General features: G+C 43.7%; 1 protein-coding gene across 6 annotated transcripts in view; it reads right to left on the reverse strand.

Moving 5' to 3' along the window:
* The window catches only part of PRIM2 (DNA primase subunit 2), a 114,988-nt gene extending 101,203 nt beyond the window's left edge, over window positions 1-13,785 (reverse strand). The window contains exons 1-5 of one of the 6 annotated variants that reach the window (XM_083177279.1): window positions 13,638-13,785; window positions 10,509-10,698; window positions 8,134-8,231; window positions 3,927-4,006; window positions 1,166-1,286 (exon numbers count right to left, since the gene is read on the reverse strand). In XM_083177279.1, coding sequence (XP_083033405.1) covers window positions 1,166-1,286; window positions 3,927-4,006; window positions 8,134-8,231; window positions 10,509-10,662 — 453 coding nt within the window. In that variant the 5' untranslated portion in view covers window positions 10,663-10,698; window positions 13,638-13,785. The other 5 variants (XM_083177275.1, XM_083177274.1, XM_083177276.1 and 2 more) reach the window with 5 other exon arrangements.
* Window positions 13,786-17,025: the final 3,240 nt, after the last annotated feature.

Below are 17,025 nucleotides of genomic sequence, written 5' to 3' on the forward strand. Positions count from 1 at the left end.
AGGTGTCTGGCATCCCATGTGATCGGATGCATGGTCACTTGTGCATCAGATTGGACCCAGAGATCATACGTAAGATGTAAGATCTCCGGTGCGGACCTACTCCTGGCAGCAGGGAGTGGAGATCGCATGTCACACATCGCATGCAGAAGGGCCGCATGCAATCCTGCCGCCCGAGATCTTCCAGGACGGCCCAAAGGGAATTGAATGCGACTCCAGTAGGATAAATTGCTTAGTGTATGGGAGCCTTTAGAGTTTAAGAACAAATGATGGGAATGAACCCATAAGACATACTATTTTTAATGTCCTTTTTAATTAAGGATATTAGTAGGCAGCTAAAGGGCATATTATCACAAAATGCACTCCATTATATGCAATTTACAGAAAAGCAGGTGAACATTTGAATTCCCTCCTACATTTGTACAGAGGTGTCCTTGCTGTGATGAGTACACATCGCTCTTTCCCTATGGAATGAAGTTCTAGTTGGGGATCCATATATGAATCAAAGCTCATATCCGTGCACTGCTGAGTCTGCTAAGCTCCACAACTACTTTAGGAAGTAGACATCAGCTGTCTACACACCGGAGAAATGTTACATTGCCGATTGCTGGGAGCGAGTTAGATACTTAAATGAAATGACCCCATATACTCTTAAATGCAAACAGCACTTGCTCTCATTAACTCTACATTTACTGTATCAGCAATGTGTGTTTATTTGAAGATAGAAGGAGCACACACCGACTTTTATAAAGAGGTGAAGAAAAGTACACTACATAAAATATAATCCATTGAGCTCAGAATTGTAAAATATTGATTTGAATTTCATTGAGTAAAGATCTAAATCTAAGCTTTAGTTAAGCTCAATAAAACTGAAGGTTCCAGCAGATGGCAAGGATTGCTCTCACAGCACAGCATATTGATTTTTTATGCTCTTCAAAGAGCTTTCTTGTTTAACCACGTGAGTGTCATATGCCAGGGTCATTAGAACGTACTGCTATCAACATGATCAAAAGTGGAACCTTTCTTAAAGGGCCATGTGAAAATCACAAAATATATAAGGAGCAAAAGAACATTAGCACATTTACATCAAATAACATTACACTTTTATGTATGTACAGTGTGCACAAACTGCTTTCCTGGATGGACAAGTTCTACAGACATTACTTACAGAAAGGTATTCCAAATCATTGAACTTGAGAAATTCTTGGACCGTCTCTTTTGATAACTCTGCAAATCGGAATTTGAACAAATCCATTTCTTGCTGTATAAACCAGCGCCTTAAGTCCTCTCTACAAAAACAGACAATATATTATATACTTAATAAAAAATAAAGAAAAAAAACTCCCCTTTAAAAAGACTGCAGCAAGTGGGAAAGAGTAGCAAAGCAAGTGTCACTAACCAGGCCCTGTATATTTTCATCCATACATTTACGCTGTTTTTCTGAATTCCCTCAGACTCCAAATGACAGAAAAAATGAATGAAAAGTGCAAATAAACTGCAACGGGTTGATTCAATACAATACAATATCTGGCTCTCCAGATGTTGTGAAACTACAAATCCCATCATGCCTTGCCACAGTTTTGCTATAAGGGAGTGTTGAAACTGTGGCAAGGCATGCTGTAATTTGTAGTTTCACAACATCTGGAGACCCATCATGCCTTGCCACAGTTTTGCTATAAGGGAGTGTTGAAACTGTGGCAAGGCATGCTGTAATTTGTAGTTTCACAACATCTGGAGAGCCACAGGTTAACCTGTCCTGGACTAGTGGATTTTTTTTTGCTTGAACTCCTTCTGGTGACAAAACTATGGCAGTGATGCCATTTTGTGTCCTAGCATTACATAAACAGCATTGTGACGTTGTAAAAGGTCAGAAAATGCCAATTCTAGCAATGAAACACCCATGAGTACCGGCATTCTCAGACTTTGCAGCACATACATTTTAATAGATTAGGAAGATCCCTCACGGTGATATTCATAGCTCTGAGAATTTGATCGGCTGTAAAGATCGCTAGCAATGTAAAATAGCAAAGGCGTCATGGTATAACAGCATCACAAAAGACTTATTGACACCGTACCAAGCAGACCCCAGCACTGCATTGTAGGTTAAACACACAAACCACGGTGTCCAGATGCTCTCTCTACAGAAGTCAACTGGAACTCAAAAGGTGGCCATACACTTATATGAGGTATCACATATAGAAAAGGGACACATTTTGCAAGTGCCCTAAATACACCACAGCCCATATTTAGGGATCTATGTATGAAGATGGTAAACAAATACATCTGTTTTTTTCTGAGCAGTAGTGAAAGACAAATTTAAAACAGTAGTTTCAAAATATAACAAATATGACTGAATTTTTATTTAAAATGAAGAAAGGGTTTCCTTATAGCAATTTTTATTGTATTCCATAACAATTGCTATAAGGAAACATTTCCTTCATTTTAAATAAACACCTAGTAAAAAAATCTGTAATCTATTTAGAAAAATTTCTCGTGTCAAGAACTCTGCTGGCAGCTACCAATATTATATATACACTAAGATGGCATTGAATTTGCAGTTATTAAGTGATCAATGAGTTCCCACACACCCATGAGGTGGCTGCCAAGTGTCATTTTTGTTTTTGGAGTATTGCCACTAGCCCTGATCCCCAGCCTTTCTGTTCAGTTGTATAATCACTTTTCCATTTCAAGATGGGTTTTCCCTTCTGTTATCCATGTTGCTATTCCAATTATTTCAGGTACACAACATTCTTCTCATTTTAATTTTTTCCAGTTATTTTAGTTCATTGACCTACTGTATGGTTATTACAACCCACTAGTAAGTCTTCTGGGATCCAATATTATCACTCTTAAGTTTGTTTTCTTCCAAATATATCCAGTGGAAGGCCCAGAAAAGGCTCTCTACCTGTACCCTGGTCAGAATCCAACTGGGCAACCTGTTTCATCCCAATCAGTGCACAAGTGTCTGAATGCATAACCAAAGAAATGAATTTACATATATTATAACATATCGCCCTAGCAGGAAAGGGGTGAATTTTTTGTGTAAACCCAGCCAGCATAAGTTGAAAAATGAAGGTTACTTGTAGAAAGTTTGGTCCAGATCCATCAAGCCATGTAGGAATCAATGAAGGACAAAATATATACATATTTTCCATAAGATTATACATGTATTACACACACATCCCTAACAGAGTAAAGTTGACAGCTGCCAACTGTCATTTAGACTGGAGTTCGAGAACCATATAACAATTGAATACCACCCTTAGATTCATTTTGATCTATTTGTTCTTACAATTTAACAAATTAATGTTTTTTAATACATTACTTATATGAGCAAAAAAAATATACATCACGATGCCTTGTTTTTATTTACTGTAAGTTACCTACTAAACAAGTAGGGTACATCAGTCTCAAAAGAAGCGCCTTTTGCGAGGCATTTATCTTGAAAGCACGTGTGCACATTAATAAAATCTATTGGAGAATCCAGCTTTCTTTGTGAATCATTATAATAGCACATCTCTTAAGAATGACTTATTCACAGGAAAGAGATGTAATGCACTGAGGAGCCACCTGCTGGATGCAAATGGAAACGCATCTACTTTATTTTCAATATTTAAACTGTCAAATTTAAGAGAGATATGTACACTCAACGAATTGGGGGAAATTCTATTACTGGGGCACTAATGAGCAAAAAAACTTGTGTTTAAATTTCTGCCCAACATTTTCTAATCTTTGATTTTTTTTTTTTCTTCCCTCCTACTGCTACCAATTTGTAGTGTTAAATGAAATAGATTTGCATACAGATATTAGAATACGGTGGGTGGTAGTACAGCCTTAAACAGTATGGATACAAAATACACCTTTTACTGGCACAAAGAAATAAAAAAAAAAAAGTAACAACTCAAATACTAAAATTAATGTTAACTTACGATTGGCAGTATGCAAGGCGTAAAATAAAGTGCGATATGTGATCTTTCCTCCGCTGCTCATAATCCTCACCTGGTTGAGACTAACATACAAAAAAAAAAAAAAAGTAACCGATCAATACACAAAGATCTAAAAATGCGCTTTATTACCATGAAACATTTTGAAGAAAACGTAAAATATATTTCTATTTGTGGTACACTTATTTTTTTTTTAACATGGCAGATATTTTAATATCTAGCCCAGTGTTTTTTAACCTTTTTACCTTGGGGCACACTAAATAAGTTTTAAAAAATCCCAAGGCACACTATGATCCCCACAGGGCAAAACACATTGGCCCCCACAAGAAAAACAAACAAACCTATTGGTCCCCATATAAAAAACAATCATATTGGTCCCCACAGGTAACAAAAATAAAATACATTGGCCCTTTACATGAAAAGAAGAGACCAGTTGAACTGGTGGTGACTGTAAACTGGTTTAGGCATCTCTAGATCTGGGGGCACACTTGAGAACAGCTCAAGGCACACTAGTGTGCCACGGCACAGTGGTTGAAAAACACTGATCTAGCCAGTTACTAGAAAACTGTGCCGAAGGAGAAGAACAATATGAGAGGAATATGTGTAATATCGAACGTGGTGAGATTCATCCAGCACACCCAGACATAAATTTCAACATACAGAGATCACTGTAGCGACCACAGAACATGTGGAAGTCTCAGGGCCTTAAGAATATGTCAACTATTGACAACATTTGTAAACTCTTTGTGTCCCAACTTGATAGGAAATGTCACCTAAGTGACAACATACACTCGTGAACAGCTAAGGTACACTATGTAAAAGATAAAGGTTACCCTGGTAACCTCCACCCTTGTGACCCCAAGGAACACAGGGTAATGGAAGGACCCAGTATTGGTCCACGGCTCACCAGAGTGAGTAAGGCAGAACTCCGCACAGAGGCGGGCGCCCTGTATCCCATAATTTAAACATGCTTGAGATAAATTTAAACATGCTTGGGATAAGCATATTGATATCCTTACAAAAAATAAGGATCAAATATGGTTTGAGGTAACATGTTTAAAAAAAGGGGCAGACTAGATGGGCCAAGTGGTTCTTATCTGCCGTCAAATTCTATGTTTCTATGTAACTCAGAGAAAAGGATTTACCGGTAGGTATTAAAATCCTATTTTCTCTTACATTCTTATGGGATACAGGGAAGTCGTTCATAACTATGGGGATATACCAAAGACATCCAAACGGGCAGGATTGTGCGGAGATTGCCGCAGCACCGCTTGCCCAAACTGAGTATCTTCAGTGGCCAAAGCATCATATTTGTAAAACTTGACAAAAGTGTGTTGGCCTGACCATGTAGCGGCTCTACACAATTGTAAGGCCGACACTCCTCAGGCAGCTGCCCAGGAAGTCCCCACTGAACTCACTGAGTGGGCTTTCACCCCAGAAGGCATAGGAAGCTTCGCCACCACATAAGCCTGTTTTATGGTTGCACAGAACCAGCGTGCAATAGACTGCTTAGAAGCAGGCCGTCCGATTTTTTGGGCATCATATAGGACAAAAAGTCCTTCAGTCTTACGAATTCTTGCCTTTCTCCGGATATATACACGGAGAACCTGAACCACATCCAAAGATGTCGGCACCTCAGACTGAGGGCCACTAGCAGGAACCACAATTGGTTGGTTCACATGGAACGCTGACACTACCTTGGGAAGAAAACGCGGATTAGTGCGTAATTCTTCCGTCTTCATAGAAGATCAAATAAGGGCTCTTGCAGGTTAACGCCCCCAGCTCAGAGACCCGCCTAGCCAAGGCCAAGGCTAATAAGACCACCGTCTTCCACATCAGATATTTCAAATCGATTTCCTCCAACTGTTCGAACCAGGAGGATCTCAGAAACGTCAAAACGACATCCAAGTCCCATGGTGGAGTAGGGGCCACAATAGGAGGCTGTATGTGCAAGACGCCTTGATGAAACGTCTGCACTTCAGGTATATTAGCCAGCTTATTTTGGAAAAAGACAGACAGTGCAGATACCTGCAAATTCAAGGAGCCTAAACATAGGCCCAGATCCAAACCAGATTGAAGAAATCTGAGGAATCTTTCAAGTTTAAACTCCGCTGGAGCAAACTTCCCTTGTTCACACCATCCTACATATCTCCTCCAGATATGGTGATAATGTGCTGCCATGACCGGCCTCCTAGCACTTGTCATCGTCTTGATGACAGATGTGTGAAATCCTTTCTCTGTTAGGATTTGCCGCTCAACCTCCAGGCCGTCAAACGAAACTGCTCTAAGGCCTGGAAGACGCATGGACCTTGCATGAGCAGGTCTCTTTGCAGAGGGATAGTGTTCCCGCTAGGCTGTTTTAGCGGGGCGCTGCGCCCTGCCCGATTTTTAAAGGGCAAAATGCACCCTGCCCCATTAGCAGCGCCCCGCTAAATCAGCCTGCATTCTGCCCGCCGGAGTGCCCAGGCCGTCGCATCGCTGAAGGGGGCTTGCCCGGCCATGGCTACGTCCCGGCAGCTCAGTGACGTAGTCATGGCCGGGCAAGCCCCTTCATCGATGCGGCGGCCTGGGCACGCCTCCTGTATTGACGCGGCAGCCCGGGCACGCCCCCCGCCGTGACGTCGGCGTGCCCGGTCCGCCAAACCAGCGCCCTGCCCCCCATAATTCCTAGGGGGAACACTAGAGGGAGATGCCATGAGTACCTTCGGAGACTTAGAAGATATGGATACCACGTTCTTCTTGGCCAGTCTGGAGCCACTAGGATGACCTCGGCTCCATCTCTCCTTATCTTCCTTAGTATCCGAGCCACGAGGGGGATCGGTGGGAAGATCTAAATCAGGCTGAACGTCCACGGTATCAAGAGGGCGTCCACCCCCTCCGCCTGTGGGTCTCTGGCCCTGGAGAAATATCTGGATACCTTCAAATTGTGTCTCGATGCCATCATGTCTACTAATGGGGTCCCCCATCGAGCCACCAGAGCATTGAACACCTGGTGGTGTAGACTCCATTGCCGGGGTGAAGCTCGTGGCGACTTAGAAAGTCGGCTTCCCAGTTGTCCACCCCGGGTATGAAGATGGCAGACAGAGCCTGACAGTGACTCTTTGCCCAGGACAGGATCTTTGTTGCTTCCCGCATGCAGGACCTGCTTTTGGTCCCGCCCTGCCTGTTCAGAAACGCCATGTCAACCTTCCGCATGTCAACCTAGTGACCATATCTAATTTTCAATTATGGGAGACAACCATTATGACCACATCAGTGCCTTTCTCCGATACCCACCCACCAGCAGTAACCATCCAGTAGGGTTTTCTACAAAACCTGGGTCTAAAATCCCGAGAAAGAGCTGTTTCTATTACAGCATACCCAGGAAAGACCCGCTAAAAACCCTGCTTGATTTCTGGGTTACAATCCCAGGGTCACTAGACCTGGGATTTTTTCTTGTCACCATTTGCACTGCCAAAAATACCAAATCGGTGCACATTCATGTGCAAAAACACAGAATATTTAGGTTAGTTGGAAAAATGGTATAACAAACTTGTGTGGGAGTTTATAACACATAAGAACAGGACAAACATATGTGGTTTATGGCATTACAATAAAGGCATTGAAACTTTAGAAATCTAAAACCGACTAAAGAGTTTTTATTTACAAGTGAAGCAAGACCGGAGTGCCGTAGAACTGTCATGTTATCAGGTCGGCAGAGAAAACAAGGACTGCTCGGATGACACTGAATACATAATAACACCAAGCAATGAATGATTTATGTCATCAAGCCAATATTGCAGAGATGAGGGAAAAAGCAAAACCATCATCACCCAATGACTAAGGATTCTGTATAATTCTTGTCCTTCTAAACCATATTATCATTGGGAGAGGTTTTATTAAAACTGCAATTTTGTCTGAAGGATGTAGATTGTAATTTTCTCAGATGAATCAAATTATTTTAAACCGACCGTAGGGGCCATTCTAATCTGGTTAGTCATGGTGACAAACAGCAAATTCAACCGGAAAGACGGAGCAATTAGAATACACACTGGTACAGAGAGCATTGGATTAATTAATAAATGGCCTAATTTAATAAAGATTTCAGTGACATGCAAATACGTTTTTAATCCACTTGAATTCTATAGAATAAAAAAAGGACAAATGAACAAACGTTTCATTGTTGTAAAAGATTTTCTACATTTATACTTACATGAAACTTGAGTTTTCTAAGTTCAGTATCCAGCTTTGCTTTGTACTCCTTTGAAGTCTTTACATGGCTAACACCCAGATTCTCTATGGTCTTCAAAACTAAAAGAAGATAAAAGTGAATTACAGCATTCTAGGATACACATATGTTCAGGCTTTAATTGCCTTTCTTCTATGGGCAGTATTCAATGAGGCCAATTCACCATGTTTCATGGTGAAATTGTGCTATTTTCACTTTGGAAGGTGATTTTTTTGTGTCAGTATGTGAATCACCCTATTCAACGTGCACTTTTTGCCAACGGCGAACAGTGAATGACAGACAATTCGCCGTCTGATACAATTCGCTGTGGTTTTTCAATGTGATTTGCCGTGAGTGTATTCAATGAGAAGATGGCGAATTGCTTTCTAAGTGATTTTCGCCGCGTGTCACTGTGTAGCAATCGCCATCTTTTCATGGTGAAGTGGAATGTGAACTTTTTTCTCTCTGCACAAGTTACATCTGCCCCACCTGCAGTGCACATGGTTTTGTCCATCTAAGAAGGATTTTGTCAGAAAGAGTGAACTAGAATAAGGCCCATAGCTTCATGTTCAGGGCTTTGTGCATAGGCTATTTGGATGTGTTAGGTCCACTGCGGCTCTTTGTGGCTCCATTTTGAGCAGAATAGTTGAGCATTGAATAGTGTGTCAGCGAGGGCTCCAGCCCTCCGGAACACAGTGACTGTGCAGCGAATCCTAAACAGAATTCGCTGCACATCGCGATTATGGTCATTGAATACTGCCCCAAGTGTCTATGTCACCTCATCTCTGACCCCTGAGGAAGTCCCAGAATATAGGAAGGGAGAAAAACTGTTGGGAACTACTTACCTCTCCACTTCCCACTGGCATCAATCAGATAAGCTTTGACTATTTTATGCTATTGTACGGGTCCATTTTTTCTACTGTTGCCGTTTTACGTGTGTATTGTATTAATATACTTTAGAAACAATATCACACTATGTGCTTTTTCCTGGCTGGGAGATTTTTTTGGTTTTAAGGGTCTATGGATGACACTTGATGGTAAGTCTGCCCAGTGATGAATAATCCCTGAGAGATCGCCGAGAGACTTGGCGCGCGCGTCCCAGTTCAGTGAAGCGCCTGCCGCCGGCGCTCGCCAGCGGGGAGGGTCTGGCGGGTCTGGCGAGCCCCGGCCAAGGATGGCTGGGGCTCCATCTGTACCACAGTTACCTGCGCAGTCATGCTGTGAAATAATCACGCCTTGGGAGGTTGAACACACTCTGACTTCGGCATCATTTATGGTTGAGTTTGAATAAGAATCACACTAATTGTTGTTTCCACCATAAACACATTGGTTTATTGCATCTAATCTTAAATAAGAATGGCCTATTTAGAAAAATGATTTTAGCCCCTACAATTGTTTTATTTAATTTATATGTTGAATCACTGACTGGATACTTTATATCTATCTGAGCAGAGCCAGGTCCTGCAGCTAGATTTTAACCCCATATGCCAGTGGTTCCCAAACTTTTTGAATCATGACACCCTAAAGTATCAGAATATTTTTCCACGGCACCCCTAGGCCAAAAGTTGGTTACTAATTTCAGTAAAAATATTAAATTAGTTGTGATTTAAATGTTTTCCTTAGGTCCACTTATGTGGTGAGAAACATGATTCACTTCTGTTTACCCACATATTCTTAATTGGAAGCCACAAGCACTGATTTTGCCTATTTCATTGGCCATAAATAACTTGAATTGGTTCTGGACCACCAACCTGAGGCACCCCTGCAAGTGCTCCAAGGCACCCCAGGGAGCCAAAACGCACAGTTTGGGAACCACTGCCATATGCACTAGAATTTAGAATGTTATCACTCCTAAGAACCCTTCTAGTGTGTACACTAGTGGTGTCAAACTCATGGCCCTCCAGCTGTTGTGGAATACACGTCCCAGCATGCCCTGCCACAGTTTTAGCAATCCATTATATAAAATTTGTGGTAGGGTATGCTGGGACGTGTAGTTCAACATTGCTGGAGGGTCATGAGTTTGACACCACTGGTGTACACCATATCGATAGTGAAACCATCCAACACCCCCTTGGCTGCTGAACATGCAGGTCAATTTTGGCTATACAGCCAATAAAAATGTTCAGCGGGTTCTGGTGGCATCACTGAACAATATCATTTACTGATATTTTTCAGCGTGTATACACAATATAATTGCTGGGGAGTTCAGAGGGAAACACTGCTGATATTGCTCATAGATTGAGTATGGGTCTTAAAACACTATAAATACACTCCTTTCATTAAGTATGAGTTAATGTGAGCATATATGGACTGCTCCAGAACAGAATGTGCAAATAATTAGATTACATACAGCAACTCACGTTTTAGTCTTTCAATGGCAAAAGTCTCAAACTCCAAAAGGGAAATATTTTCAGTAGGTGGAAGCTGGTAGAACTGCAGGCTGTACGGATATGGATTCTTATCACCACGCAGCCTGGCATTAAGCTTCAGAAGCTTCTTCCTGCCGAATTCCATAGCCAAACCCAAGAGATGGCAGTCACAGCCAAATGCCTGTAAGGACATGGAGACCGCAAGATGCATCGTTTACTGTTGCTGTAATGGGCAACCAACTCCACTTTGGGGGCTGCATTGGATATGCAGTCAGTTTAGACCAGGGCTGGGCAACACCGTCCCTCCAGATGTTAATGAACTACACATCCCAGCATGCCGTGCATCAGTTTCAGCATGGCCACATAGCAAAGCATCCTGGGATGTGTAGTTCATCAACATCTGGAGGGCCGATGTTGCCCAGCCCTGGCTTAGACAGCGAAAAACAAGACACAATAATTGTTAACATTGTCAATATATTAACGGGATAAGGTCATTGGGTCTACAGCAAGTTGGTCGACAAGCATTGGGTCGACACTGTTAGGTCGAAATGGGGATATGTCAACATTGTTCTAGGTCAACATGTCATTATGTCAAAATGGGGTTTTTCACTGATTTTTGAGCCGACAGGCAGTATTTCATGCCCTACCATCCACTAGGGCAGTGGTTCCCAACCTGGGGTACTAGTACCCCTGTGGGTACTCTGCAGACCAGTTGGGGGTACTTGAAAATAATATTGGTAATGCGGAGGATGAAAAAAAGTATTTTGATGGCAGAAGAAGAAGACCCATTGCTATGGAGAAGAACCATGTTGTGTCACTTATGGTTCTGTCTTCAGCATCATCAGCGTCTCATTGTGCTTTTACCTGACCAGCAATCCAATGGGAGCTACCCATGCTGCCCTCAGACATCTGCGATCATCTGCCCTGCACTGACACGGGTGGAAGAAGCAGCAGCATTAATCCTACAGGTGTAAGTGGGAACCCTGGAGACAATACACAACCAGCGGCCAGACACGGAAGGGCTCGATTCCTGTCCGCTACTCCCTAATATAAGGACATGCATAAGTATACGCATAACGCTCACTTCCACTCCACTCATAAGTACTGTCTATATTTTAAATTGAGATGAGGGGGTACTCATCAATGAAAAGCCTAATCAAGGGGTACGGGAGAGAAAAAAAAGTTGGGAACCACTGCACTACGGTGTGGTGGGAGAATAAAATAGTGCCTGAAGCATGGCGAGCGAAGCGGGGGATGCGGTGCACTGGAAACTGTGTCCATGTCGACATTCGAATCAAAAACCAGTGAAACACCCCATGTTGACCTTTTGACTGTCGACCTAGACACTGTCGACCCATTTTTCCGCGTTCAAGCCTGGTGGCATGGAAGTTGTGAAGTAGGTGAGTGTTGATTGTTGTCATTACCAGGTGGCGGCAGCTGCCCGGTAATAACAGCGGCGAGCAAAGCAAGGGAAACTGGAAACTGTGTCCATGTCGATTGTGTGGACATCCGCGTCAAAATTAGTGAAAAACCTCATGTTGACCTTTTGACTGTCGACCAACTTGCTGTAGACCAAACGATCCCAACCCATATCAACATACTTCTCAACAAAATGATCTGTTCCTGGACTTCCCTGGTAATGTATGAGTGCCATCACCTGTGGTGAAACACCCTTATCACTAAACCTGTTCAACACAGGTGATGGCAATCAGAAATTAAGAGGAAAGTCCAGGAACAGAGCATTGTATCCCTCCTGGAATGGGTCATGTTGGAAGGTATAATATCAATATTACAGATAAAATATTAAAACCACATTGTTGACTTGCTGGCCAGGTCAACAATTCATACATTTAGACATGCTTAACTTCAAACCTAATCTACAAAACCATTCTAAAGGGCAACACATTAGCGCAAATTAAATGTGCCAAGTGTGGTCAGCAGTCACCAATATTTACTATCAGTCTGCACACCATACTGTCCCTTTGAACTGGGACACTCATAAATTGCACAGGTTCTGTGGCAGTCAAACATGCCCTGCTTGGGGGTCATGAAGACAAAGTTTGAGAACATGTGTAATTATTTAGCATCCCATTTAAACTGATAGTATGGTGAAAAACCCAACCATAGGTGGCCTCAGATTACTGATGAAGACATATACTATAGACCAGAGGTTACCAAATGCGGTCACCATCTATGGCTTAGGACAGATGGTTAAATCTAACTGAAACAATAATTACATCACCTGCAGCCAAGCGTGGATATAATTAAAACTTTGACCATGAGAGCGCCTTGAGGACCATGTTCGGAAAACGCTGAAGTCCCCCATACACTGGTGTGATATAGCCTGTTTTCATGCAATGGCGATGCATTGCTGCAACGGATCTCATGAAAACTGGCACATTGCAGGTAGTTTGGTGCGATCTCACTGGCTGCCCTTCATATTTATCCCCTGGTATGATCGCATGAGATACATTGTATGATAAAGGACCTCATACAATGTATCATATGCAACCTGTCCCCGGGGAAGGTCACGCCCACATTGCAAGCCAAACGCTTGCAACCAATTGCTTGATACATCTGACCAGTGTATGGGCGCCTTAAGGTGAAAGAGCTGGCTGCTAACCAACGACGATCAATGGACAATTATCTGTGGCCCATCTCTGGTCTATAGTAACTAAACATGTACTAATAAGATGGATTGTATTGCGCTTGTTTATCAGAATCTGTCAGTGGGGTGTTAATTGTTGGTGTTAGTAGTTCACACACTATAGAACGATTACCCCATGCCGTCTGTCTGCCAGGGAATCAACCCATCGGCAGCACGTACATATGCCAGCGAATACATGAGAAAAGCGCCCGTGCACCTGAATGCAGTGCTCTTAGGACATACAGCTGTTACCGAACTGCGCACGCACCGAGGATAACTCATTCACCAGCGTCAGTATTAATAGCGTCGGTGCCCGTGCACTGTGCGAACTGCTGCTGCTGCCGCCGCCCAGTAATAGCAACAATCAACACTCACCAACTTCACAACTTCCGCGCCACCAGGCTTGAACGCGGGAAATGGAGACTGTGCCCAGACCGAAGCAATTGCACAAGTGAACAGATCGATTTACTTACTCAGTAGCCGCGAGTTGTAGTTGAAAATAGGACTCCAGGGCTGATCGCAGATGCAGCGTGACAGCGTCTACTGATCGGTCCAGTCGGCAGCGCGTCCAATAGCAGCTTCAGCTGTCACAGGCGGCGCTGGACACCGATTGGGGAACGCCACAGTCTAACAACTGACGCCAGAAAGGGGAAACGTGGCCATTGTATTGGTGGAAATTACGATCTAATGCTGTTTTCTTGGTTGTCAGAGGGGGGCGCTCCAAAATGTCTAACTTTCGGTGAACATATCTTTCAAATGTAGTTATTTATGCATTAGCTTAAAAACGTATTATCTGACTGCAATCATTATCATTTGATGTAAACTTGTATACTAATTAGGTAGAAATAAGCTGTAACACCATCAATTAACCAGCGGCTGTTACTGCCCCAGGGCTGCAATGCATTTTTCGAGCAGGCCAGCACATATATCAGCAAGCCTCTGAATGGGGATAGGGGTGCCAAGAGAGGGGTGGGGGGAGCAGGTACAGTTTACCTGGGCCCAGGCCTGTTAGGGGGGCCCGGGTCTGGACACACAGGTTTTTTTATGTGGTGGCGAGTGAGCTGGGTCTGAGTGCGCCATAGTCAACTTTTCAGCTGCGGCATTGGGAGTGCGGATGTGGGCCGGCATAGGGGCAGCAGCATCACAGAGGTCCTTCCGCTCTCCGACTCCAGGGCCTGCTGAGAGCCTGCCACGTGATTTGGGAGTTTACTCCTACATACCTCCCAACTGTCACGATTACAGCGGGACAGTCCCGATTTTCGGGTCCTGTCCCGCTGTCCCACCCGCGTCAGGCATTGTCCCGCTGCGGGGGTGGCAGTTGGGAGACCCCCCAATCTAATAGAATAGACGCTGTGCGCATACGCACAGCGTCTATTCTCGCATGAAAATGAGGTTGCGGCTAATTAGCATAAGCCGCACTCATTTGCATACGCCCCGCCCCCTTTTCGGACGCTTTGCCGTGCGAGTGTCCCTATTTCATCAGCACAGAAGTTGGGAGCTATGCTCCTAGCAGAGCATGTAACTCTGGCCAGTGCAGGTAACCCCATGCAGATCATGTAACCCCTGGCAGAGCAGGTTAATGCCATGGCAAAGAGCAGGTTAACCCCTGGCAGAGCATGTAACCTGTGGCAGAGCAGGTTAATCCCATGGCAAAGAGCATGTTAACCCCTGGCAGAAAAGATTAACCCCTGGCAGAGCATGTAACCCCTGGCAGAGCATGTTAATCCCACGGCAAAGAACATGTTAACCCATGGCAGAAAGCATGTTAACCCCTGGCATCAAGCCCATAGCAATGAGCATTTAGGTAAGTGGAATTTACAGTATGTGGTATAATATGTGTGGTATTATATGTAATGGACATTACGGTGTGTGGCATAACATGTAATGAGCATTATGGCATGTGGTATAATATGTAATGGGTGTGACATGTGTAATAGGCATTAAGGTGTAAATTTTTTGTCCCTGTATCCACCTTGGATGCAGTGGCGTAACAAGGATCAACAGAGCTCCGTCTGGGGGGTGCCAGGAAGTTGTTGTACCGGGGCCCAGGATTTCTCTTGGCGGCCCTAGATGGGGATACTAATCTGGAGCATTAGCTAAATAGATATATAGCAAATACTATTAAAACAGTGTTTCTCTTTCCTGAGACCCACACACCGTTTGTGTGTTCCAGGTCCACCAGCAGGAGCACCGTGTATTACATATAGTCGCATTTAAAAAATCACAGGTGAGCTAGAAAACATGAACTGTGTAGGGTCATGAGGACCGGGGACTATGTAAAAACCAGACCCGGACATCAAAATCTGCAGTCCAGAGCTTGTAGTGTCTGGTCCGGAGGGTCCCTGTGATAGCTTTCGCCAGGGACATGGGGAAGGGGAGATTACAAACTCCCCATGTGGTCCAGACCTTCCGGTTTTTGATACACTAGCATTGACACTTAGACATGCCCCTGAAGCGCATCTCGACCCCAAACTGGTATACTATACACCATTTTGGCACCCATACATTTAGGAAATGGATTTAGCCCATATTTATTTAAAAGAATGAATGAATGAATTAATGAATGAATATGATGGGGGGAAGAAAAAGAAAAAAGGAAAAAAAAAAAAAAAAGATATATTTAACTCGTATTCAGTGTAGGGCAAAGTGGTTAAATTGTGCATCATGTACTTAAGTAATTAACAATAGACAAAAGTGACAAAAAGTAAGAAAAAGTAAGAGAGAGAGTAGTGCACTAATGGGTCAAGCACTCATCTATTTATATTTACAAAAAAAAAAAAAAAAGATATATGGTTGCCATTTTAATAGCTTCCTCCTCTGCTTCAACTGCATATTCTGCTGCTGCCTTAATCTTTTCTGCAAGCAGTAATGCACCCGGGTCAGCCTGCAGCATGGTGCATAATTCACCAGCCCACTCTATCATGGCCTTAGAAACCCAGGCTGAAGCAATAAGGGGTCGTAAGGTAAACCCCACCCCTTCAAAGATAGCCTTGAGGTTTCCCTCCAGCTTTTTATCCACAGAATCTTTAAAAGCTGCACCGCCTTGTACTGGTAATACAGTAGCCTTGGACAAACGTGCCACTGAAGCGTCCACAACTGGGACCCTTTCCCAGAGCTCCGCATGAGACTCTGGCATGGGGTACAGATTAAGGAATCGTTTTGGCATCTGAAGCCTCTTATCAGGAGTTTTCCAAGCCCCTTCTAACAATTCCTGTAACCCCTCATCTGAAGGAAAAGTAACAGCCTCCTTCCGCTGTCGCTTAAAAACACCTTTAACAGGAGTCTTATCCTCCACAGTCAGCTTTAAAGCCTGCTTCACAGCTACAATGAGATCCTCTATACCAGCAGCAGAGTTCTCTTCCAAATCATCACCCTGATCCCAGGGGATGTCAGTATACTCTCCTTCCTCTTCATCTACCACAGTAGTTAAAGCATAAGACCTTCTAGGGGTCACATCATCCATTTTGTCCAGCATTTCACTGAACCTGTTAATCCCTTTTGCAGTATCCTGCATCACCTGGATAAGTGCAGGATCTGCCTGGGTAAGAGGCAAGGAGCCAGACGACTGCTGAGATGATGGCATAGGTCTCTGTGATTCTACCAGCCCATCACTCTGCCTGTCCAAAAGCTGCACCAAAGCGTTTACTGACCTGCCTAGGGCCCTGGCCCACGCAGGTTCCATATGCTCTGCCCTATGGGGATCACTGCCCATGGGTCTCACATCAGCGCAAGTAATACATAAGCCCCCCTTGGCCATCTGCTCAGGGACAAACTTTTGTGTGCAAACATTGCACGCGCTCAGTGCATTAAGGGCTCCCTCCCCCAAAACCACAGCCTGATGCTCAGACATGATGCAAGTGA

This window comes from Crinia signifera, chromosome 3, assembly GCF_055691185.1.
Source record: "Crinia signifera chromosome 3, ASM5569118v1, whole genome shotgun sequence".
Classification (NCBI taxonomy): Eukaryota; Metazoa; Chordata; class Amphibia; order Anura; family Myobatrachidae; genus Crinia; species Crinia signifera.